Source organism: Mobula birostris, chromosome 5 (genome assembly GCF_030028105.1).
Source record: "Mobula birostris isolate sMobBir1 chromosome 5, sMobBir1.hap1, whole genome shotgun sequence".
Lineage (NCBI taxonomy): Eukaryota > Metazoa > Chordata > Chondrichthyes > Myliobatiformes > Myliobatidae > Mobula > Mobula birostris.
The window spans coordinates 162,095,730-162,121,987 of NC_092374.1; the positions used below are offsets into that span (position 1 = coordinate 162,095,730).

Sequence of the window (26,258 nt, forward strand, 5' to 3'; positions counted from 1 at the left end):
GGAAGAAGGTACAGGAGGCTCAGGACTTACACCACCAGGTTCAGGAAATGTTACTACCCCTCAAACATTAGGCTCTTGAACCAAAGTGGATAACTTCACTCAGCTTCACTTGCCCCATTATTGAACTGTTCCCACAAACAATGGGCTCATTTTCAACGACTCTTCATTTCATGTTCTTGATATTTTTGCTTATTTATTTGTTGTTATTATTTCCTTCCTTTTATCTTTGCACACTGGTTCTCCGCACTGTTGGGTGTGGTCTATTGTTGATTCTATCATGGTTATTGGATTTACCGAGTATCGCCGCATGGAAACAAATCTAAGGGTTGGATGTGACATTTATGAACTTAGATAATAAATTTACTTTGAACTTTATTAATAAAGGTCTTTGACCCAGAATATTAATTGTTTCACTTCCCATAGATGCTGACTGACTTGTGGAGTATTTAAAGCATTTTTGATTTATATTATTGAAATAGAAATGTTACTTCAGATTTTGGCACAGTGATTTCCTTTTGTATAACAGAAAATAGATTTTGATAGATTTTTAAATTAGCTTATGCATTTTGTCCACATAGCCCACATTAAAATCTTGTGATATTCCAGTGACTATGCAAAAGTGGATGAAATCTTAACTTTAGGGATGAAGTGAATTTTAGCTGAAGGAATGGTGCCAACAGCGACGAAAACAACATCGATCGGAAGCATAACTCAAAAGGGTTTATGATTCTGGTCATCACTTTAACCTCTATTTAGCTGTCAGTAAGAGGAATAATAGAAATTGGCCCCGTTGTTTGTACTTAGTTAGTTGTTCACTTTGGTGTTTTAATCAACAGGAATATTATTTGTGGAACTTTAATGTTGCTGCACAAGTGGAGGTAACATCACCTGAAAATTCCATTGCATTTTAGGGTGTGTGATGCAATAGATTCACAGAGCACATAACCAGCCCTTCCATTCACTATGTCCATATAACTCATATATATACTAATCCTATTTCACATCTACTGTAGGATTCTATACCTTAGTCATTCAAATACTTGTCCTGATACCTCTAAATTTATTGATTTATTTATTTTATTTAGATATATAGCACAGAACAGGCCCTTCGAGCCCAATGAGCTGTGGCGTCCAGCAACCCATTATATTTACACCACTAAATCACAGGAGAATTTACAATGACAAATTAACCTACTAACCAGTATATCTTTGGACAGTGGGAGGAAAGTGGAGCACCTGGAGGAAACCCATGCAGCCATGTGAAGGATGTACAAACTCCTTACAGACTATGCCGAAATTGAACTCTGAACTCCGATGTAATAGTGTTGCGCTATATTACCATGGCGCTGTGAAAGACTTTGCCTCCACCATCATCTCAGTAGTGCATTCCAATTTGAGCCAACTTCTGAGTGGCAAAATTTCTTTCTCAGATCCCTTTTAAGCTTTCTAACTCTTCCCCCAAACCTGTACGCAATGGTCTCAGTGTGATACAACAGCAATGGCAAGTTGATAAAAATCATTATGCAACTGGGTCTTGTTTGGGGCTCCTATATAAAGTTACTAGCTGCTTATTTATGAGGCAGAAGACATGCCCTTTAATTTAGACTAGAAGACGTAGGAGCAGAATTAGGCCATTCTGCCCATCAAGTCTGTTCTGCCTTTCCATCATAACTGATCCTGGATCCCTCTTAACACCATACACCTGCCTTCTCACCATATCCTTTGATGCCCTGACCGATCGGGAAATGATTAAATTCCACCTTAAATATACCCACGGACTTGGCCTCCACCACTGTCGATGGCAGAGCGTTCCACATATTCACTATCATGTCTTCACTTTCCCTAAAAAGCCCAAGGTCATCGAGCTGCAGCTCCAGTTCCCTAACACGGTCTCTAAGGAAGTGCATCTCCATGCACCTGATGCAGCTGTGGCCATCGGGAGGGCTGGAAGTCTCCTGGAAATCCCGCATCCGACACCCAGAACAGAACACTGGAAGTGCGGATGTACCCTCTATTCTCTCAAGAGTTAACTCAGAGAGAAAGAGATAAGAAATAAGGAATGAACTTACCTACTTAAATTGCCTCCACCTCTACCCGCCAAAGTCTTGCTACTTTGACTCAGACTACTCCGAGGACAACTGCTCCCACAATGACCACTCTGCTAGGCAATATCTCTCTTTTATAAAGACTGGCTTTATATAGCTTGTCACTGGACCTGCGAGGGAATGCTTCTGTTGCATCTGCACAGTACTCCGAATCTCAGTCTCCCTCTCCAATCGACAACTCCCATTGAAAAACTTCCTGTTTTTTAAAGCTCTTCGCCAGACCTGCACAGGAACGCTTCTGTTCAGTACACCAATTCTCAGTTCCCTACCCCCTTCTATCCCTCCCTCTCTCCCTTCCTTCCCTTTTTTTCTGCCTTCCTTCCTCCATGTAGCCTGAGGTTTGACGTGAGTTGATCGGGAAGGTGGAGGGAAGCAGGGTGGCACTTTGTGAACAAGTGATAGAGTGTGTAGACAACAGGGAGATCAGGAGCTCTCCTGAAAATTAGGGATGTGGTGAGGAGCAGAGCAGCAGGCTGGGTAGGGTAGTCATGAAACTGAGAAATGAAGGCATGAGGCATAGAAGACTGAGGAATGACCTTACTGAGGTGTACAAAATCATGTGGAGTTATAGAATAGGGTGAATTCACACAATCTTTTGCCCAGGATAGTGAAATCGTGAAAAAGAGAACTGCGATTCAGTTGAAATTTGAGAGGCAACATTTCTTACAAAAGAAGGTTGTATGTATATGAAATGAGCTGTAAGAGGAAGTGGCTGTGACAGGCAAATAACAACATTTAAAAGGCACTTTTATTTATTTATTGAGATATGGCATGGAATTCCTCAAGTCCTTCAAGCTGCATCATCCAGCAATAATTTGGAGAGTTAGATGTGTAGGAAAAGTTTAGAAGGATACGGGGTGATTATAGGCAGCTGGGACCAGCTTGGATGGGATTCTTGGTTGGTATGGACCTTTTGAGCTGAAGGGCCTGTTTCCTCGCTGACTGATTCTAAGACACTATAGCTACTCAGCACGGTACCTTTAAGGTCATTTGCCCTGGGATTGTCCACTAAAACATCCCCTGCAACACTTCATGGTTAGTGTTGAACAGGGGAATTATGTTTCTGAGTCATAGAGAGCACCAGATCAGTGATTATGCCCTTTGACCCATTGAGTCCCTGTTGACTATCAAACACTCATTTTTTGATTAATACTACCCTGAGCCATTTTATTTTCCTATAATTTCCATTAACAACCATCCCCCCCCCTTCCCCCAGATTCTACAACTCAACCACAAAGAGTCTATAGCTACTTAATCTACAATCTGCATCTGGAGAAAGTGCATATGGTCGCAAGGAGAACAGGCAAACTCCACTCAGACAGCATCCTCTGTGTTCTTAATGCAGAAATTATGCTGGAGCCATGAAAGTTCTTCCCAGCAAGAATTGTTGATCAAAGTTGACATCTTAACCTGAAAATGTATTTATATGTGATTTACTCCAGATTAAATCTTGTTTGTTTTATTGCATAAGTACTTAATGCCATCAAATTTCCAGGCATGCTGTACATCTTGGATACATGAAGTAAATATGGCTTGATGATTATCATGGTAAATGGAAATGTTATTATCTTAATAACCAGTCACATTATTTCTTAATAAAGGTTACAATTTTCTGAAAGACTTTATAGTCTCAGAGTTGTGCCTTTTAAGTTTTGTTTTGAAGCAGTGGATTACTTCAGTTAAATCCTCACAGCCAGTTAAAAATGAATTAATTTAGCTCACTTCTTGTTGTAATTTGTTTTTACAGACTCGTTCTTAGTGCTGTTTCAGACTATTTTGCTGCCATGTTCACAAGTGATGTTTGTGAAGCAAAACAAGAGGAAATCAAAATGGAGGGGATAGATCCCACTGCACTCTGGGATCTCGTCCAATTTGCTTACACAGGTAAGCACAGAAATGTAAACAGACAGGGATGGAAATGCTTAGGAAGTCAGGCAGCGTCTGAGGAGGGAGGAACATTGGGGCATTCTTGTCACTGGGAGATGTCTTCCCCTGACTGGAGGGTTAGGACTACATTACATGGATAGATGTATAGGACTGGGATGAGGAGGAATCCCTTCAGTTTGAGGGTTATGAATCTCTGTTTTCTTTATCCACTGAGACTTGTAGTTGCTCAGCATTTGGTGTTGAAATAAATAGATTTTTTTGCAGAATTCAGGATAATCTAGAAATTGGGATTGAGGGAGAGTGGGTTTGTGACATGGAGTCAGTTGCAATCTTGTTCGATGGTAGATTAATCTGAAGGGGCCGAATGGCCTCATCCTTAGGGTTCTGAAGTTCCTATATTTCAGGTGAATGACCTTCAGCTAGTCATCATGAAAGTTAATTGATCTGAAACATGAACTCCCTCTACTGGTGCTGCCTGACCTATTGAGTATTTCCAGGATTTTATTTGTTCTATATTTTTGATTTCTAACATTGACACTATTTTGCTTTGATATGATTTGATTGAAAATGTGATTTCCCTGGAGTCAAAAATGATCATTAGAACATAGCACATAAAACAATGCAGTAAAGTAAGGACCTTTGGGGGGTATGGGGTTGTGCCAATGATTAACCTACTCAACGACCAATCTAATCCCAATCTAGGCAGCCCATAACCCTCCATTTTTTTTTCATCCATTTTATAGTTTCTTAAATGCCACTAAAGTATCAGCCTTGTGCGATTTGTAGTTCTTTTGCGCATGGGGGGAGGGGAGGTTGTTGTTCTCATTGCCATTTACTCAATTTGTTTTTTTTTATGCATGGGAGGGGTTTTTTAAAGGGTTACATGGTTTTCTTTGTTTCATGGCTGTCTGTGGAGAAAACAAATCTCAGGATTCTATATTTTGATGATAAGTGTACTTTTATCTTTGAACTTTACCACTATCCCCAGCATTGTGTTCCACTCACTTACTATGTGAAAAACTCACTTACTTACAAAGACCTACCTCTTTACAAAGTGTAAAAGATCTACCTCTGACATGTTCTCTAAGCTTTCCTCCACTCGCCTTAAAAGGATGTCCTCTGGTATTAGCCATTGCTTCCCCGGGTAAAACTTGGTTGACTGTAAGTAGATTAGCATAGTAGTGCAACAGTTAGTGCCGCTGTTTGACAGTTTCATCAACCAGGGATTGATCCTGATCTCTAGATTTGTCTATGTGGATTTCACATGTTCTCCCTGGCCCTGTGTAGATTTCCTCTTGATGCTCTAAATCCTAAGATATACTGGAAGTTCAAATGGCTACTGTGAGCTAGCTTCAGTTAATTGCAAAAGAATCAAAAGGGAGTTGATGGGTGTTTGCAACAAGGTGCAGGGCTATATAAGAAGATGGGGAATGGAGTGAGTGAGATCGTTCTCCTGAGACACTGCATAGACCTATTGGGCAGATTAACTTTCTGTATCATGATAGCTGCAAGAATATCTTTATGGCTTGCTATGTTCAATGTTATTTGATATTAAAAGTATGTATGGTCTTGTTATAATGTGTGTTTCCGTAATGAGAATTGGTTATACCATCATCAACAGATTAGGAAATCCTAGTTGATTTATGCAGCCACATAGGTTGGTCGAGAAAACCTACTTAAACCTGTGCTTTGAAAGCAGCTACTGCTTGCTGTGTTATAACACATTTTTCTATATTGTGAGGTTTTCCAGGAACATAACTGTCATGTGATGGCGGAAGTACCTATATTTCAAATCATAATCACAGAGTGGCAGAGCACAGAAGCAGACCTATTGGCCAAATGAGACTACAGGGGCATCGAGAACTAATTCACCTTATTCTCACATTGTCTTCCTCCTCCATTTCAAATGTAAGGTGACATATATTGTCACGTGCAAAAGTACATATATGCGCAGGTGCAATGTAAAGTGTATTGCAGCAGCATCACATGTACATAGTGTCAGATAAGCAGTATTTACAGGAAAAACATAATCTAAATATAAATGGATGATTTCCATCAACTCCTGAGATCTACCACTCACTTACAGACTAATTAATCTACCAACCTGGGCAGCTTTGGAATGTGGGAGGAAACCAGAACACCTAGAGGACACCTCATACAGTCACAGGAAAAACTCCAGTGCTCAGGATCACTGGCACAGTGAAGCAGTAGCTTTTCAAGTTCCTGGGTGTCAATATCTCTGAGGATCTAACCTGAACCCCACATATCGATACAGCTACAAAGAAAGCACAACAGGAGTTACATTTCATTAGAAGTTCGAGGAGATTTGTTATGTCACCTAAAACACTCAAAAATTTCTACAGATGTACCGTGGAGAGCATTCTAACTGCATCACTGTTTGGTATGGGGGTGAGGGTTGGGTGGCATTTCCACAGGATTGAAGGAAGCTGCAGAGAGTTGTAAGCGTAGTTAGCTCCATCGTAAGCACTAGCCTTCGTAGTATCCAGGACATCTTCAAGGAGCGATGCCTCAAAAAGGCAGCGCGCAGCGCACGTCGCCAGGACATGCCGTGTTCTCATTGCAACTATCAGGATGGAAGTACAGAAGTCTGAAGGCACACACTCAGTGATTCAGGAACAGCTTCTTCCCCTCTGATTCTGAATGGACATTGCACTCGTGAACACTATAAACACTTCTTATTTTTATTTTTGCACCACTTATTTAATTTAAATATAATATATTTATAGATATATAGATAGATATCCATATCCACTTCAAGTCAAGACAAGTCACTTTTTATTGTCATTTCAACCATAACTCTTGGTACAGAACATAATAAAAATGAGACGGAGTTTTCCAGGACCATGGTGCTACATGAAACAATACAAAAACTACACTGAGTCGCCCTGTTATCCATGTGCCTTAATCAAAAAGTTGTGCCTTAAATTTAGATTAAAAATTAATTTAAAGTAACACCAGATCCGAAAGGCCGCTGCTGCCATGCCGCGTCGCCTACAGGATTACAGTGATTCATAGGCCTTTCCTCTGTTATTATGTATTGCATTGTACTGGTGCCGCAAAGTTAACAAATTTCACGATATATGCCAATGATTTTGAACTTGATTCTGATTCTTATTACTAGCTGTACAACTATGCAGCACAAATAAGTTCTAGTCTTTTAATGACTTCCACCTCATTTACAAGCAAAGGTAAAAGAGCTGACTGCACCAGGCCATTTGCATTCAATCACTTAGTGCTAATTGTGTGAATGTTAATAGACCTTGTCAGCATCATTTCACTTTGGAAATTTGACCAGGCACTTCCTTTTATGAGCTGAACTGATACAAATTTGTTGCAAATTGCACACATTGCTGGCACTGCTCTCTGTGAATATTGGACGACATATCCCTGGAATGCTTGTTGTCGGGTATTCCAAGGACATCAAGATTTAACAATCCTATGCATGGCTCTTTCACTATGAGAAGTCACATTGTGTACCTTTTCTTCTTGGTTCTCCTATGGAGCTCAAGCCTCCTCCTTCTGTTGACATCCTCACTCACTCCCATTCTGTCAAAAGTTTCAAAGGTACATTTATTGTCAGAGAAATGTAGACAATAAATATCCTGATATGCTTTTTCTTCGCAACCATCCACAAAAACAGAGGAGTGCCCCCAAAGAATGAACGACAGTTAAATGTTAGAACCCCAAAGTCCCCACCAGCTCCCCTCCCTCCTGCATGTAAACAGCAGCGAGCAACGATCCCCCTCCCCCCCACTGGCAAAAAAAAGTGTGAGCAAGGCAGCAGCAAAGACACAGACTTGCAGTACTCCAAAGACTACATTGTTCACCCGGTATTTGACATACCACAGGCTCTCTCTCTCTCCCTAATAAGGGAGAAAGAGATGTCACCACTTCACAGCAAGAGGGGAGATCTAACAAACAACTCGCTGGTTTATGATGTCTGAAGTCCTTTGCATTGCTTTTTCCAAGCTCTGTGCCCAAAGATCTCAGGGTCTCTGGGCACGCAGCCTTAGATCTCCCATCTCCCACGACACGCTGGTCTTCTGCTGGGATACCAACCTCCGATCCCCCTGTCTGCAGAGCCTCGAAAACCTGGTCCTCTGAAGGTGAGCAGAGCTCTTAGGCCGAGCTCTGGGCATGCTGAGCAATGGCTAACAGAGAAACCCCGAGAGCAGGTCCCATTCCCGCAAAGAACCGTAGTCAGCGTGTAACTCCAGGTCAGGGTCTTCAAAAGAACCCTGAAAAGGAAAACTAGAGATACTAAAGATGGAAATAGAGCTGTTTCTGAAGATGCAAGCAGAGGAGTCACCGTTAGGTGTATTTAACCATCCTAAGCGCCGCCTTCTCCCACTTCACATTCCCCTCTTGCCCCTGGCTCTAGATCTTTCATCTGCAGCCCCTCCTCCCCTCACTTCTACCAGAGGCCCCTGACTTCCTTAGCTTGTGAGCGCCCCAATTAGTCTCCATCCCACCTCCTCTCTACATTACGTGACATCGGTGTCCTTTTGCTTGCAGCAGCATCACAGTCGAAGAAGTGCCAGACTTCAGCTAGGGCTGTGATTGACACTGCCTCTCACCCTTCTCCATTAGAAGCCACCTTTGTTGGCAGAAGCTATTCTTTTCCACCCAAGCTTCACAGAGCTTTGTGGGAAACAAGATTTGGTAATACTCAGATCTCTGGGATCTGATTTTGAGACCCACTCCAGGCAAGTGAGCTTAAAATTCCAAACAAGTACTCTAGTGCAGTGTGGCACTCCTGATGGAACTGTCTTTCAGAGGAGACATGAAACCGAGGTACTGAGTTAGACAATTAAGGCCTTAACTTTTGACTTCTTTCTAAGTATTTCATTCATTTTTTTCATTCTCATCTGAAGACTTTATTCTACATTAAAACACTACATAAATTGCACAGTTTTATTTAAGGACTGCATGTGATTTCTGTGTTTGCGAGGGCATGGCCGTTGACCGTAAGACCGTAAGTCAAAGGGGCAGAATTAAGTCATTCGGCCCATCAAGTCTGCTCCACCATTTGATCATGGATGAAATATTTTCCCTCTCAACCCCATTTTCATAGCTTTCTTCCCATAATCTTTAGAGTCCTTACAAATCCAAAGCCTATTAACTTTTGCTTTAAATATACCTAATAATTTGGCCTTCACAGCCACTTGTGACAATGAATTCCACAGATTTACCTTTGGCTAAAGAAACTCCTCCTTACTACTATTCTAAAGGGGCATCCCTATTTTCTGAGGCTATAACCCTCTGGTCCTAGAGCCTTCCACTATTCAAAACATCCTCTCAATGTCCACTATATTTAGACCTTTCAGTATTCTGTTGGTTTCAATGAGATCCCCCCCCTTATTCTTCTAAATTCTAGTGAGTACAGGCCAAAAGGCTGCAAGTGCTCTTCATACATTTACATTATTGTACCAGGGGTCATTCTCGTAAACCGCCTCTGTATTCTCTCCAATGCCAGCATATTCTTTCTTAGAATTTTTTACACTTGGACAAGTGAGATAACATGTCAGCTTTCCCTCAAATTAGGGGTATGGATTTTTTACACTCTCTAGTCTGAGTGGAAAAATCTGTACCACTAATCTGAGGAAAAGCTGACACATTATATCTGTTACCATTCTTAATCTCTACCCATAAATCATGACATATTTAAAGCCAACTACCCTGTCAATATTGGATTACTGTTAGTGGGATCTTACTTGTGCAAAATAGCTACTCCAATTCCTGCAATGCCATGATCATGTGAAAGATGTAGTAATGCAAGACTACTTTTTGAAAATTGGCTCGAAGGACCTCCGGGTACTCAGAAAGAGATGGTAAAAGTGCTATAAGTGCAAGATTTGAACAACCATCTAAAGGAAAAAAAGTGAAGGAAGGAGCAAGTGGTCTACATTCCCCCAAGGCAGATGTGGAGTGTGCTCTGAACATACTGTATGCCAACATCAGTGAACTTGAGACCAGGTATCAGGAGGCTTTGCTCATTACAACCGGGGATTTTAACCAGGCCACCTCAGGAAGGTGCTGCCAAAGTTATACGAACATGTCTCCTGCCCCAGTAGAGGCCCGAATATACTTATCACTGCTACACAGCAGTCAAGGACGCCTACCATTCCGTCCCACGGCCTCACTTCAGAAAATCGGGCCATCAGGCCGTACTCCTGCTCCTGGCTTACAAACAGAAACTGAAGCAGGAGGTCACGGTGTCAAAAGTAGTGTCACGTTGGACGGAGGAAATGGATGAGGTCCTCCGTGACTGTTTTGAATCAGTGGACTGGTTAGTATTCAAGGACTCGGCAGCTAACCTCAATGAGTACGCCTCAGCTGTCACGGACTTTATTTGGAAATGCACGGAGGACTGTGTGTCTTGCAAGACGATCCAGGTATTCCTAACCAGAAACCTTGGATGAATTATGAGGTCAAGTCCCTTTTGAAAGCTAGAGCTGCGGCTTTTAGGTCCGGGGATATCAGTCGCTAGATGGAATCAAGGCGTGAACTCCGGAAAGCCATTAAGGGCGCCAAGAGGCAATATCGAGCCAAGTTGGAAGCACAAGCTGACCAGAGGGATGCCGGTAGACTATGGCAGTGTCTAAATGAGATCACTGGGCGCAAAGAAAAGGCTGGGAATATCAATAACTGTGGTGCTTCTCTTCCTGACGAACTTAACGTGTTCTACGCAAAATTTGAACAGAAGAGGAGTGTCCCGCTCCCTCCGGATGAACCGGACCTGGTGGCATCGAGATTCATCGTCACCGAGGAGGACGTTAGAAGGGCCTTCCTGAAGATAAATCTAAGGAAGGCGACGGGCCCAGATGGCGTCCCGGGATGGGTTCTCCGGGCCTGTGCAAGCGAGCTAGCTGGAATGCTTGCTGACATCTTCAGCTGCTCCTTGCTTCAGTCTCAGATCTCCTGGTGTTTTAAGAAGGCAACGATAATACCAGTGCCGAAGAAGAGCAAGGTGGCATGCCTGATTGACCATCGACCTGTGGCTCTGACATCAATTACTATGAAGTGCTTCGAGCGATTGGTTATGGCACACATCAACCACAGCCTACCAGTCAACCTCGACGCTTTGCAATTCGCCTACCAGAGCAACAGGTCAATGGCAGATGGCATCTCTCTGGTCCTACATTCCTCCTTAGAACACCTGAAGAATAAAGACGCATATGTAAGGCTCCTTTTCATTGATTACAGCTCTGCCTTTAATACCATCATTCCAAATAAACTGATTCCCAAGCTCTGGAACCTGGGCCTTATCACTCAGATCTGCAGCTGGATCTTCAACTTCTTCACAGACAGGACCCAGGCTGTAAAAATAAAGGACAAACTCTCCTCTACAATCACTGTGAGCACCGGTGCCCCACAAGGCTGTGTACTCAGCCCTCTGCTGTACTCACTGTACACCCATGATTGTGTAGCCAAATTTCCATTGAACTCAATATACAAGTTTGCTGATGACACCACAATTGTAGGCCGTATCTCGGGTAATGATGAGTTTGAGTACAGAGAGGAAATTAAGAACCTGGTGGCATAGTGCGAAGACAATAACCTATCCCTCAACGTCAAGACAAAGGAATTGGTTGTTGACTTCAGAAGGAGTAGTGGACCGCACGACCCAACTTACATCGGTGGTGCACAAGTGGAACAGGTCAAAAGCTTTAAGTTCCTCGGGATCAATATCACAAATGACCTGACTTGGTCCAACCATGCAGAGTCCACTGCCAAGAAGGCCCACCAGCGCCTTTACTTCCTGAGAAAGCTAAAGACATTTGGCCTGTTCCCTAAAGCCCTCACTAATTTTTATAGATGCACCATAGAAAGCATTCTTCTAGGGTGCATCACAACCTGGTATGGAAGTTGTCCTATCCAAGACCAGAAGAAGCTGCAGAAGATCGTGAACACAGCCCAGCACATCACACAATCCAATCTTCCGTCCTTGGACTCACTTTACACTGCACGCTGTCGGAGCAGTGCTGCCAGGATAATCAAGGACACGACCCACCCAGCCAACACACTTTTCGTCCCTCTTCCCTCCGGGAGAAGGCTCAGGGGCTTGAAGACTCGTACAGCCAGATTTGAGAACAATTTCTTTCCAACTGTGCTAAGACTGTTGAACGGATCCTGACCCGGATTTGGGCTATACCCTCCAAATAACCGGACCTGCCTCTCGGTTTTTTTGCACTAACTTACTTTCCCTTTTCTATTTTCTATTTATGATTTATAATTTAAATTTTTAATATTTACTATTGATTTGTACTCCAGGGAGCACGAAGCGCAGAATCAAATATCGCTGTGATGATTGTACGTTCTAGTATCAATTGTTTGGTGACAATAATGTATAAAGTATAAGTGGATTGGTTGATTAGTAATGTATATCTTTCTGATAAATGCAAACTACTTCATTTTAACTTCTGAATACAGATTTTGCTGTAACACTGGGTGGCATGTATTAGTAGGGTGGCAAGGTAGTGCAGGAGACCCAGGTTCAATTCCTGCCTCTGTCTGAAAGGAATATGTACGTTCTCTCTGTGACTACATGGGTTTCCTCCAGGTGGCCTAGCTTCCTCCTACAGCCCAAAGACATACCCAATGGTAAGACCATTGGTCATTGTAAATTTTCCCATGATTGGGCTACGTTTAAGTTGGGGGTTGTTGGGTAGGGTGGGTAGGGCTGCCGGGGCCTATTCTGTGCTGTATTATTGTTAGCGTAGGGGAGAGGATTAATTATATTGGAAATAATGATCAGCTTTCATTGTGCAACTTAAATTGATTTTCAACTTTTCAATTCAGCACAGATCCTCTTCTTTAACCAATAACGTTTTACAAAAGGATTATGCAAGTGTTGGATTGCGGAGTGTGTGTTGCTTTCACGCAGTTCACAAAAAAAGGGTCTTTTGAAGAAGCTTAAAGTTTTGGAAATGTGATTCCACTGTGCATTATTCATGAATTATACTGAAAAAGAGCAGGGAATGTAACAGAAGATAACAAGATATACAAGATGTTTAATGACAGCAAGAAATCCCAGCTGACTGAGATAACTCCCACATTGGTGTTTGCAAAAGTTGCAATAATCAAAGTTGTGGAGTAAAGGATTTGATGTTGGATTCAATATCATTAACCCTAATTTACTTTGGTACCACAATTTGCCCTATAGATTATCTCACACTTAAACTTAAGCATGCAAACAATTACTTTCCTGTCCATCAGTCTTATAGTTGTTTTCTGTCTTTGCAAGATACAAGTCGCTCATATGTTCAATGAATTGAAGTTAAATTGAGTTGTAAGAATAGTTGAGCAAAGAAATATTTGATAAATGCCAAAGGTAAAAACCTGTACTGGCTTGATAAGAAGCTGGGCTTGAATTAAAGCGCTTGCTAGGCTTACAAAAGAATCAAAGAGATGGCTTGGAAATTAAGCTGCCAAACTATTGCCCTTCCTGATAAAGAGTCAAGTTGGGGTTCCTTGTACAAGTACTACTTCTAGAAGATGTTAATTAAAACTTGAAAGCTTTCTGTTGGTGTAAATGTGATTCCTTTAATCTCATGGTTGGAAAAATAGCATGAAGGAGAAGTTATTCCTTGCCATGTAAGCAACCTGTCTGATCTGTAATTGATCCAAAACTTTAAAGCCAGCATCATTTTAACCTGCCATTTTGTACAAAATTTCAATTGTGTCTGAAAAACTTAGATAAAATTTCAAATGTTCAACAAATTTGGCAGAACACTGACAGCAATTTTTTGTTCATTTGCTGTTTTGATGATTATTGTATTAAACTTGCATTTGACCGCTTGCAATTTCCTTGAACTAAAGATAGATGTACAGCAAGCAGTATTAATTTTATAATGCTTAAAGTAATTCCCTCAAACATTAATATAAATTATTAAGTAGAAAGAAGAAAACATAAAGAAGACTATCTACTGTGAAGGCAGACCTGTAAATGCCATGATTCACTACTGGACATACCTCTCTGCTGTCCACATCCTAAAGTTACAAAATATACATAGGAATCAAATTTACTTTATTGGATTTATGATAACTACTGTAAAAATTGTCTTTAATTCCCTCAAAGCAAACACAGTATTAATACCACACATTGAGGAGGTTAAAGCAACTCTATTAAGAGGGAAGTCACTATTCTCATATATAATTAATTTGTAAATTAGTAAATTGGTTTATTACACTGGACAACGATGGCTTTTCTTCCTGAATACTTTTGGGTGTATCTTACGGATCTCAGACTGCTGATCATAAAAATAACCATGAAATTTCCATATCACACTTTTTTTTCAAATTGCCTGTATTTGTTGTTTCAATTCATAACTGGTCAGTGAAGTGATGCCAAGATTAAGGAAAGTGTTTTTTGTTGCTCCACAAATTAAACAGATCATCAATGACAGGCAACTCGAAGAACCTCTAGTGCGACCAGAGAGAATTGCATGGAAGACATTCAAGGATGTTACTGAAAATTTTCTTGGCAACTGCAGAGCACCAAACTATGTGCATCTTTTTGATATGCTTCAAGCATACAAAAGCATAATAGGCAACATGTCACTGAAGGTTCATTTTCTGCATTCCCATTTCAATTTGTTTTTCCTGAAAGTCTTGGCGCTCTCAGTCACAAGCATGTTGAAAGGTTTCACCAGGATATGGCAGTCATGAAGAAATAATATCAGAGTAACTGGAATATTGGCTGATCAGATAAATATTTAGATAGATACTTTATTGATCCCAAAGGAAATTACAGTATCACAGTAGCATTATATTACGCAGAAATGCAAGTATTAGAAGAGAAGAAAGAAAAAATTAAGTTACCTTAAAGAAAGACATATAAAATTTAGAAATCAAAGATTACAAGATTTCTAAGTTCACACTGATAAGATGGTAGTGCAAAAATTATGGTAATATTATACAGTAATAGGTGCACATTCATACTGTCCGGATAAGAAATGATGGTAGTATTTCACAATATTACACAGGGTGTCTCTGATAGCAGGGTGTGGTAAACTAAGCTAAACAAAGTTTCACCAGAGCAATAACGGCCTAAAAGAGGTTAATAAAATCAGAAAGGTGTCATCACATCACCAGTACTTGTTGGATACTTATGTAAGTGAGAAGCCTCAGACACTGAGTACAAATGAAAATCATCAACAAAACACTTTTGGCTTAGTTGAACTATTGCAAGATGTTAGCATTGTTACACAATTATATTAAACAAAAGTTAATTTCTTGTTTCTCTAAATTTCTACGTAGTCTGAAATTATATTTGTGATCAGCTCAAGAAGCCTATCATAAAGAAATATTCTGAGGAAGGAACATTTTTGAAAAAATTATTGTCTGGTATTATTGCAATATGTACTGAATATAGTGAAAACTTTGTTTTACGTGCCATCCATATGGCTCATTGCATCACCTCAGTGGATTAAGATAGTAGAAGGGAAAGCAATAAAAATGCAGAATGATGTGTTTCAGTTACAGAGAAAGTCTAGTGCAGGGAAGCAGTCATGGTGGAAGGCCATGGTGAGATAGATTTTGAGGTCAAGAATCCATCCTTATCATTCTAGAGGATCATTCACCAGTCTTCTAACAGCAGATAGAAGCTGTTCTTGAACCTGGAGATACGTGTTTTCAAGCTTTTGTATTTTCTGTATTTTTTTGTATTTTGTATTTTCCGGGGCACCTGGAGGGAACTCGTGTAGCAGCAGAACTCTCAATGGATACGATTAAATATTCTTGTTTCAGCCTGATGCAGCTAAAAATCACAACTGCTTTCAAGGTCAGTACAGTCAACAAAGATGTCTTAATGCATTTAAATGAACTATCGCTGCTTAAAACTGACAGAAACAATGCTGATTGTGCACAGACTCCTTGCCGGAATCCACGTAGGACACGTGGATGCAGTTCAAAGATACAACTGCGTTTAAGGAAACGGAGTTTTAAACTCCCAATACTGATTATCTTGCTAGCAAATGTGCAGTTTCTGATGATTAAATTCGATGATCTCAGAGCTAGGGTGCTGAATCAGAAGGACATTAGGACCGAGTGTGTCCTTTCTTTCACGGAATCCTGGTTAACCCCTTCCGTATCGGATGCAGCAATTCCGAATGACATGTTTATAACAGTGCTGTCCCAATTTTGCTCACCAGACCTGGAACGTCCAGTTGTTAAATGCCATCCTTTTTGCTGACCACAGGAGATTTCCAGACGCAAACGCGAGGAATTCTGCAGATGCTGGAAATTCAAGCAACACACATCAAAGATGCTGGTGAATGCAGCAGGCCGGGCAGCATCTCTAGGAAGAGGTACTGTCGATGTTCCGGGCCGAGACCCTTCTTCAGGACTAACTGAAGGAAGAGCTAGTAAGAGATTTGAAAGTGGGAGGGGGAAGGGGGAGATCCAAACTGATAGGAGAAGACAGGAGGGGGAGGGATGGAGCCAAGAGCTGGACAGTTGATTGGCAAAAGGGATATGAGAGGATCATGGGACAGGAGGCCCATCCATTATTTATTTATATACACACATGCTTTCTCTCTCTCTCTCTCCTTTTTCTCCCTCTGACTATACCCCTTGCCCATCCTCTGGGTTTTCCCCCCCTCCTCCTTCTCCCTGGGCCTCCTGTCCCATGATCTTCTCATATCCCTTTTGCCAATCAGCTGTCCAGCTCTTGGCTCCATCCCTCCCCCTCCTGTCTTCTCCTATCATTTTGAATCTCTCCCTCCCCCTCCCACTTTCAAATCTCTTACTATATCTTCTTTCAGTTAGTCCTGACGAAGGGTCTCGGCCTGAAACGTCGACTGTACTTCTTCCTAGAGATGCTGCCTGGCCTGCTGCGTTCACCAGCAACTTTGATGTGTGTTGCAGGAGATTTCAAGGATCATTTTGGTTGCGGTATACGTTGCACCTCAGGCCAATGCCAGTCAGGCTTTAGATAATATGAGCAATGGGATCAACATGCACGAAACAGCGCACTCTAACACCTTCACCATCATTCTGGGGGATTTTAACCAGGCCAGTCTGAAAAAACCTCTAAGCAATTACCATCAACAGTTCACTTGCAATACCAGAGGAAACAACGCACTGGACCATTGTTACACCACCATCAAGAATGCCTACCGCGCTATTCCACACCCTCACTTCGGGAAGTCTGATCACCTGGCTGTAGTTCTACTCCCTGAGTATAGGCAGATCCTGAAGACTTTAGCACGAGCAGTGAGGACAAAGAAGGTATGGACAAGGGAAGCACAGAAGCACTTACAGAAATGCTTTGAATTGGTGGACCAGACTATATTCACGGATTCACCTTCGAATCTGGATGAGTATGCTGCAGTTGTTACCAACTTTATTAAAACCTGTGTGGATGAGCGTGTGCCTACAAAGACTTACTGTACATTCCCAAACCAAAAGCCATGGATGAACCAGGAGTTACGTCATCTGCTGAAGGCTAGATCTGTGACATTTAAGTCTGGAGACCCAGGTCTGTACCAGAAATCCAGGTAGGATTTGCGGAGGGCTATTTCAAGGTGAAGAGACAATTTTGACCGAGGTTGGAGGCAACATCAGATATATGACAACCCTGGCTGGGTTTGCAAGACATTACTTCCTACAAGGCGAAACCCAAAGCATGAATGGCAGTGTTGCTTCACTACCAGATGAACTCCATACCTTCTATGCCTGCTTTGAAAGGGAGAATATAACTACAGCTGTGAAGATCCCTGCTGCACCTGATGACCCTGTGATCTCTGTCTCAGAGGCTAGTGTTAGGCTGTCTTTAAAGAAGGATGAACCCTCACAAGGCGGAAAGTCCGGATCGAGTACCTGGTAAGGCTCTGAAAACCTGTGCCATCCAACTGGCAGGAGTATTCAAAGGCATTTTCGAACTCCCATTGCTATGGGTGGAAGTTCCCATTTGCTTCAAAAAGAGAACAATTATACCAGTGCCTAAAAAGAATAATATGAGCTGCCTTAATGACTATCGGGCAGTAGGACTCACATTTACAGTGATGAAATGCTTTGAGAGGTTGGTCATGACTAGACTGAACTTCTGCCTCAACATGGACCTAGACCCATTGCAATTTGCCTATTGCCACAATAGGTTAATGGCTGTTGTAATCTTAATGGCTCTTCACATGACCTGAGATCACCTGGACAACACAAACACATACGTCAGGATGCTGTTCATCGACTATAGCTCAACATTTAATGCCAACATTCCCACAATCCTGATTAAGCAGTTACCCTGGGCCTCTGTACCTCCCTCTGCTATTGGATCCTCGACTTCATAACCAGAAGACCACAATCTGTGCGGACTGGTGATTACATCTTCTTCTTGTTGACAATCAACACTGGTGCACCACAGGGGTGTGTGCTTAGCCTACTCTCTCTAACCCATGACTGTGTGGCTAGGCTTAGCTAAAATACCATCTATAAATTTGCTGATGATACAACCACTGTTGGTAGAATCTCAGATGGTGATGACAGGGCTTATAGGAGCGAAGTATACCAACTAGTGGAGTGGTGTCACAGTAACAACCTTGCACTCAATCTCAGTGAGATGAAAGAGCTGATTGTGAACTTCAGGGAGGGTAAGACGAAGGAACACATACTGATCTTTATAGAGAGATCAGGAATGGAGAGAATGAGCAGTTTTAACTTTCTGGGTGTCAAAATCTCTGAGGACCTAACCTGGTCCGAATATATCGATGCAGTTATAATGAAGGCAAGACAGTGACTATACTTCTTTAAGAATTTGAAGAGATTTGGTATGTCAACAAATACACTTGAAAACTTCTATAGATGTACTGTGGAGAGTATTCTGACAGGCTGCATCACTGTCTGGTGTAGGAGGTTGGGGCTACTGCACAGGACCGAAATAAGCTGCAGAGGGTTGTAAATCTAGTCAGCTCCATCGTGGGCACCAGCCTACAAAATACCCAAGACATCTCCAAAGAGCGTTATCTCAGAAAGGTATTGTCCATTATTAAGGACCCTCAACACCTGGGGCATGCCCTTTTCTCACTGTGACCATCAGGTAGGGGTACAGAAGCCTGAAGGCACACACTCAGTGATTCAGGAACAGCTTCTTCCCCTCTGCCATCCGATTCCTGAGTCGACATTGAGCCTGTGAACACTACATCACTTTTTTAATATATTTTATTTCTGTTTTATGCATGATTTTTAATCTATTCAATATATATAAACTCTAATTGATTTACTTATCATTATTATTATTTATTTCTTTTCTTTTTCTTCTATATTATATACAGTTGAAGTCAGAAGTTTACATACACCTTAGCCAAATACATTTAAACTCAGTTTTTCACAATTCCTGACATTTAATCCTAGAAAACATTCCTTGTCTCAGGCCAGTTAGGATCACTACTTTATTTTAAGAATGTGAAATGTCAGAATAATAGTAGAGAAAATGATTTATTTCAGCATTTATTTCTTTTATCACTTTCCCAGTGGGTCAGAAGTTTACATACGGTTTGTTAGTATTTGGTAGCTTTGCCTTTAAATTGTTTAACTTGGGTCAAATGTTTTGGGTAGCCTTCCACAAGCTTCTCACAGTAAGTTGCTGGAATTTTGATCCATTCCTCCAGACAGAACTGGTGTAACTGAATCAGGTTTGGAGGCCTCCTTGCTCGCACACGTTTTTTCAGTTCTGCCCACAAATTTTCTATCGGATTGAGATCAGGGCTTTGTGATGGTCACTCCAGTACCTTGACTTTGTTGTCCTTAAGCAATTTTGCCACAACTTTGGAGGGATGCCTGGGGTCATTGTCCATTTGGAAAACCCATTTGTGACCGAGCTTTAACTTCCTGGCTGATGTCTTGAGATATTGCTTCAATATATCCACATAATTTTCCTTCCTCATAATGCCATCTATTTTGTGAAGTGCACCAATCTCTCCTGCAGCAAAGCACCCCTACAATTGATGCTGCCACCCCATGCTTCATGGTTGGGATGGTGTTCTTCGGTTTGCAAGCCTCACTCTTTTTCCTCCAAACATAACGATGGTCATTATGGCCAAACAGTTCAATTTTTGTTTCATCAGACCAGAGGACATTTCTCCAGAAAGTAAGATCTTTGTCCCCATGTGCACTTGTAAACTGTAGTCTGGCTTTTTTATGGCAGTTTTGGAGCAGTGGCTTCTTCCTTGCTGAGCAGCCTTTCAGGTTATGTCGATATAGGACTCGTTTTACTGTGGATATAGGTACTTGTCTACCTGTTTCCTCCAGCATCTTCACAAGGTCCTTTGCTGTTGTCCTGGGATTGATTTGCACTTTTCGCGCCAAAGTAGGTTCATCTCTAGGAGACAGAATGCGTCTCATTCCTGAGTGGTATGACGGCTGCGTGGTCCCATGGTGTTTATACTTGCGTGCTGTTGTTTGTACAGATGAATATGGTACCTTCAGGCGTTTGGAAATTGCTCCCAAGGATGAACCAGACTTGACATCATTTTCTGACTTCAATCTGATAGAAAATTTTGAGGCATAACTGAAAAAGCGTGTGCGAGCAAGGAGGCCTACAAACCTGATTCAGTTACACCAGTTCTGTCTGGAGGAATGGATCAAAATTCCAGCAACTTACTGTGAGAAGCTTGTGGAAGGCTACCCAAAACGTGTGACCCAAGTTAAACAATTTAAAGGGAATGCTACCAAATACTAACAAAGTGTATGTAAACTTCTGACCCACTGGAAAAGTGATGAAAGAAATAAAAGCTGAAATAAATCATTCTCTCTACTATTATTCTGACAATTCACATTCTTAAAATAAAGTAGGGATCCTAACTGACCTAAGACAGGGAATGTTTTCTAGGATTAAATGCCAGGAATTATGAAAAAACTGAGTTTAAATGTATTTGGCTAAGGTGTATGTAAACTTCTGACTTCAACTGTATATAGTATAACTGCTGTTGCTCAGTTAACAAATTTCACAACACATGCCGGTGATAATAAACCTGATTCGGATTCCTATAGGAGGGTCAGAAGAGAGAATACCCAGGGAACGTAGGGTTTTTGATTATGTTGACTGCTTTGCAGAAGCAGGGAGATGTGCAGACAGAATCCATGTATTACAGGTAGGTGACTTTGAGGTGCTGGAATTGTTCAGGACCTGGGTAATGAAAGTCTATCATTGAAAACCCCATTACCCAGGACGTGCCCTCTTTTCATTGCTGCGATCAAGGAGGTGGTAAGGAGCCTGAAGACATGTACTTAACATTTCAGGAACAGCTTCTTCCTCTCTGGCATTAGTTTTCTGAATTGACATTGAACCCATGAATACTACTTTAATATTTTCTTTCCTCTCTTTTCGTACTACTTTATTAATTAGTTTTTAACATTATTATGTAGTTCAATGTACTGATGCCACAAAACAATAAATTTCATAACATTTGCCTGATTATGATCATGTTGACTAATCTTTTCCCACCGTAAGTACTGCCTGACTTGCTGTGTTCCTCCAGCTCCAGTTATCTCCAGTTGGCTAGATATCCAGCATCAGCAGTCTCGTGTCATCAATTTTTATCTTTTAATCCTTTTTATTATTCGTAATACCTTTTAACCAGTGGGTATACTGCAGAAGACTGTAGATAGGCCATGCAAATGCAATCTGTTAAAGCCATTTTTAAACACCCTCCCCCGCCAAAAATGAAAGATTTTATCAGGACCATATTTGACTAATATTCAATGAGTTACAAGCTATGAACAAAAAGCTAAATATGTCAGCTTTATGTGGTTTTATTTGAAGTTGACTGATATGCGATCTCTCATGGGATAGAATTTAACCCATCTGAAATTTTGCAACATACAGTTACCTGACATGCCTGTCATGAACATTCTTGCCAGCTGATAACCTGCCCCAGATAAGAATTCAGCTGTTGTGTGGAAAGTGTTACTAGGAAGATTCTGACAAGATAGCTAAATTACTTGGGTGACATGCTTTTTAGTGTATGACATGGAGCATTGACACACCAGGTCCAATTCCAATAAACCTGAGTATGTTTCAGAACTCTAAGGATTAATCTGGGCCATGGTTGAGAGATTTGCAGCAAGTTACATTCAGTGCTGGGTGAACATGATGGATTCCAAGGCAGATACATTTGGTTAAGCAATATATATCAGGAAATAATGAAAATATAAGAGTTGGATTTCCACAGAATGAATTCCTGCCTTACCTCTGCTAAGAAACTATCAAAACTGTTTAGCATTAAGCAGCATTTAACCATAGAACCATAGAAACTACAGCACAGAAACAAGCCTTTTGGCCCTTCTTGGCTGTGCCGAACCATTTTCTGCCTAGTCCCACTGACCTGCGCACTGACCATATCCCTCCGTACACCTCCCATTCATGTATCTGTCCAATTTATTTTTAAATGTTAAAAAAGAACCCACATTTACCACCTCATCTGGCAGCTCATTCCATACTCCCACCACTCTCTGTGTGAAGAAGCCCCCCCCGATGTTGCCTTTAAACTTTTCCCCCCTCACCCTTAACCCATGTCCTCTGTTTTTTTTCTCCTCTTGCCTCAGTGGAAAAAGCCTGCTTGCACTCACTCTATCTATACCCATCATAATTTTATATACCTGTATCAAATCACCCCTCATTCTTCTACGCTCCAGGGAATAAAGTCCTAACATATTCAACCTTTCTCTGTAACTGAGTTTCTTAAGTCCTGGCAACATCCTTGTAAACCTTCTCTGTACTCTTTCAACCTTATTTATATCCTTCCTGTAATTTGGTGACCAAAACTGAACACAATACTCCAGATTCGGCCTCACCAATGCCTTATACAACCTCATCATAACATTCCAGCTCTTATACTCAATACTTTGATTACTAAAGGCCAATGTACCAAAAGCTCTCTTTATGACCCTATCTACCTGTGACGCCACTTTTAGGGAATTTTGTATCTGTATTCCCAGATCCCTCTGTTCCACTGCACTCCTCAGTGTCTTACCATTAACCCTGTATGTTCTACATTGGTTTGTCCTTCCAACATGCAATACCTCACACTTGTCTGTATTAAACTCCATCTGCCATTTTTCAGCCCATTTTTCCAGCTGGTCCAAGTCCCTCTGCAGGCTCTGAAAACCTTCCTCACTGTCTACTACACCTCCACTCTTTGTATCATCAGCAAATTTGCTGATCCAATTTACCACATTATCATCCAGATCATTGATATAGATTTAAACAGATGCACAAATTTCCTGGAAAACATTTAAAGCTGAGATTTCTTTATGACAGTATAAAGATTCCATCCCCACCCCTCCACAGTTATGAACATCCCTAAATGCAAACAAGCTCCCAAAATATTATTAAATTCAAATATTCAATGTACATTTTTTTTTTATTTACGGATACAGCATGGTAATGGACCCTTACATCCCAAGGAGCCTGCACCCAATTACAGCCATGTGACCAGTTGATCGACTAACCCATACATCTTTGAAAAATGGGTGGGATTGAGAGCACCTGGAGGAAACACAATTGGTCACTGGCTGAAATTAAAAACTCCTTGCAGAGGCGAAACTGACCTTGCATCAACTGACCTGGCACCGTAGCAGTGTTACGCTAACTGCCTCACAATCTTGCCACCCCACAAAATAGTCATTCCTACAAATGGCAGAACTAGTTTTGTCTCTTTCTTTGCACCTTCAGTAGTTATTCTTATCAATTTCATACACCGTTGATGTCATTTTTACAATACACTGGCAGTATAGTTACCATATAGTTACCATAGTTCTTTATCAAATTACATTATTGCTTTGCACTGTTGTAACTATATGTTATAATTATGTGGTTTTTGTCTGTTTTTCAGTCGGTTTGTCATGTGTTTCTGTGATATCATTCTGGAGAAACATTGTATCATTTCTTAATGCATGCATTACTAAATGACAATAAAAGAGGACTGTGTGTCCTCATAATCTAATATCAAGTGATTTCTACGTATTTTCTACCTTATGGACAAAATCTACTTTCGGAGGTCTGTGAAAACAGAATTCCTTCTTATCCCACATATCCGGATCCAGTTTATCCATCAAAAGATGGGAGACAGGAGGGATCGGTAGGAGTATATTCATTGTGATGTTCCGGGGACAATGTCAAGAGCTCGCCCCCAGCATTCCTAGTGGCCAGCGCTATTTATTGTTCTTGCTTTAAAATTCATTGGTGGGGTAATGGTGGGATGTCCAAGGTCATTTATTGTTGTATCTTAGCCTGAGTTATACAGTTATTTGTTTGTCCGCTTGTGAGTGTCACCCTGACTGTAATTAGGGTGTGTAATAATCACCTCCCCCGTCAGTGTGTAACTGAGTGTGTTCTTCCCTCTAGCTCATAGAGCCTGGTCTGTATTTGTGTTTATCGCAATAAAACTAGCAGCTGAGCTAAGCGAATCTCTCTTGTCTGTCATCTAAATGCTCGCCATATTGGCGTCAGGCGCAAGATTAGAAATTGATGGTAAGATTAAAGAGCTGCGACGTCGGATGGAGCATTTTAAGACTCAGGGAATAAGTCCGGGGACGGAGCAGTTTGCCTCCCCCACACTGCCGGGCTAGGTTCCCAAAGAAGGGATGCTGACCCAGAGGGAGGACCTAGGAAGTGAGCAGGGAACCCCAGGGAACTCTGTCAGGGTGAGCGTGACCAGGGGACACGGCGGAGTGCATTACCCACCTCCCTTGTGGTCCACACCCCAGGGTACCCAAGATGCCGCAGCCGTGGGCGGACAGGGAATGTGGCAGGCAGCATCGATGGCGGCAGAGCAAGAGGGAGACCAATGGACCTCAGCAGTTAACGCCATAAGCTCCACCCTGAAGCTCCCCAGATACAATGGTACCAGCCACCCGGCGCAAGTCAACCTTCCTGCATTGCACATTTGGTGGAGCCCCACTGAGATGGTGGTGCACCTTGCCTTGGCACTGGAGGGGGATTAGTTCCCCCTGTGGGCCCTCCTCGAACTAATGACGGTTGAGCAGTGTAACTACCAGGCCCTCGTAGCAGCGTTTTGAGCAGAGGCCATTGGAGGAAGCAATGAGGGAAGAACCGAGCAGCATGCAGCAGCGTGTGGGAGAAAGCCTGGGGGCATTAGCAGCCGATCTCTGCCACTGTGCTTGGCATGGCTACCCCCAGTTCCAGCTTGTGGATCAGGAAGAGTTTGCCCTCCGCTCCTTTGTAAAGGTGCTGACGCCAGAGTGGCTTCGGCAGCAGGTTCGCCTGACATCAGCATCATCGCTGGACAAGGCGCTGGCAGAGATGGAGAGGGCAGAAGTAATTTTAGCCCCCTAAAGCATTCCAGCATTTCCTCCTCTGCTTCAGTGGCTTGCGTCACTAAAGCAGAGGAGGAAAGTGACTAGGAGGGGCCCATGAGGCAGGTCCGACCAGTGCCGTGCCAGCCCCACTGGGTGCCACGGAGCGATCTCTGCTACCGATGTGCCAGGGCAGGCCATGTGGCCCGGGCCTGCCCTGCACCCATGCCAGCCCGTAGCACAGTGCGTCCATTGGGGAAATGCAAAGCGGGCAGCATCATCCGAGACCTCCAGCAGAATCCCTCCATTGTCGCTTCTCCAGGTGGGCCGTTTGGGTGCAGAGCAAGGATTATACGTATGCTGAGCGGTAGAGGGTATCAGATGCCATGCAATGGTGAGTACAGTGTCAGCCACCACTATCATCCATCTGGGTGTCCTTCCCAACACCAGCCATCCACCCCTGCCTTGGTAGACAAAGATGGCAGTCCAGCTGGCTACGGTCACCGGTGACTGTGAGGCGATGCGAGGGAAGAGGTGGCTGCTCTTTGCAGGGGGGAGAAGCATAGTGGAGCACAAGGTGTGTCTAGCCATCATCTGGGGGTCATGCATCGTTGGCTTGGAGCTGCTATCCCTTTGGAGTCCTGTGAGGATGTGCCAGGGGCAGCACTTTACCTCGGCGTTGAAGCAACGGGGCAGCTCCAGAAAGCGGACCCGGCGGGCGCAGTACCAACCACCACCAGTCTCACAGTGGCCTACGACAGCGCAGTACACCATGCAGCGGCCCAACACAACACAGCGGAACCAAGGGCAAGCAGTGTTGGCGCCATTTCAGGTGGCAGCCGACAGCAAAGTAGACCTCCCCACTGGTCCCCCAGGGGCTCTGCACTACGGTACTGCGGCTGGTGCACGGGCTGGTGGGGGCCCCATTATGGGTCTAATGCCCCTCTTGGAAGAAGGGACTATCCACCAAGCCAGGAAGCTGTTGGAAGG

General features: G+C 42.5%; 1 protein-coding gene across 1 annotated transcript in view; it reads left to right on the plus strand.

Annotated features, from left to right (window-relative positions):
• Positions 1 to 26,258, plus strand: part of LOC140198407 (kelch-like protein 1) — a 231,910-nt gene that overhangs the window by 28,628 nt on the left and 177,024 nt on the right. The window contains exon 2 of the mRNA XM_072259500.1: positions 3,853 to 3,989. Within this exon, the coding sequence (XP_072115601.1) occupies positions 3,853 to 3,989 (137 nt within the window). The remainder of the gene's footprint in view (positions 1 to 3,852; positions 3,990 to 26,258) is intronic.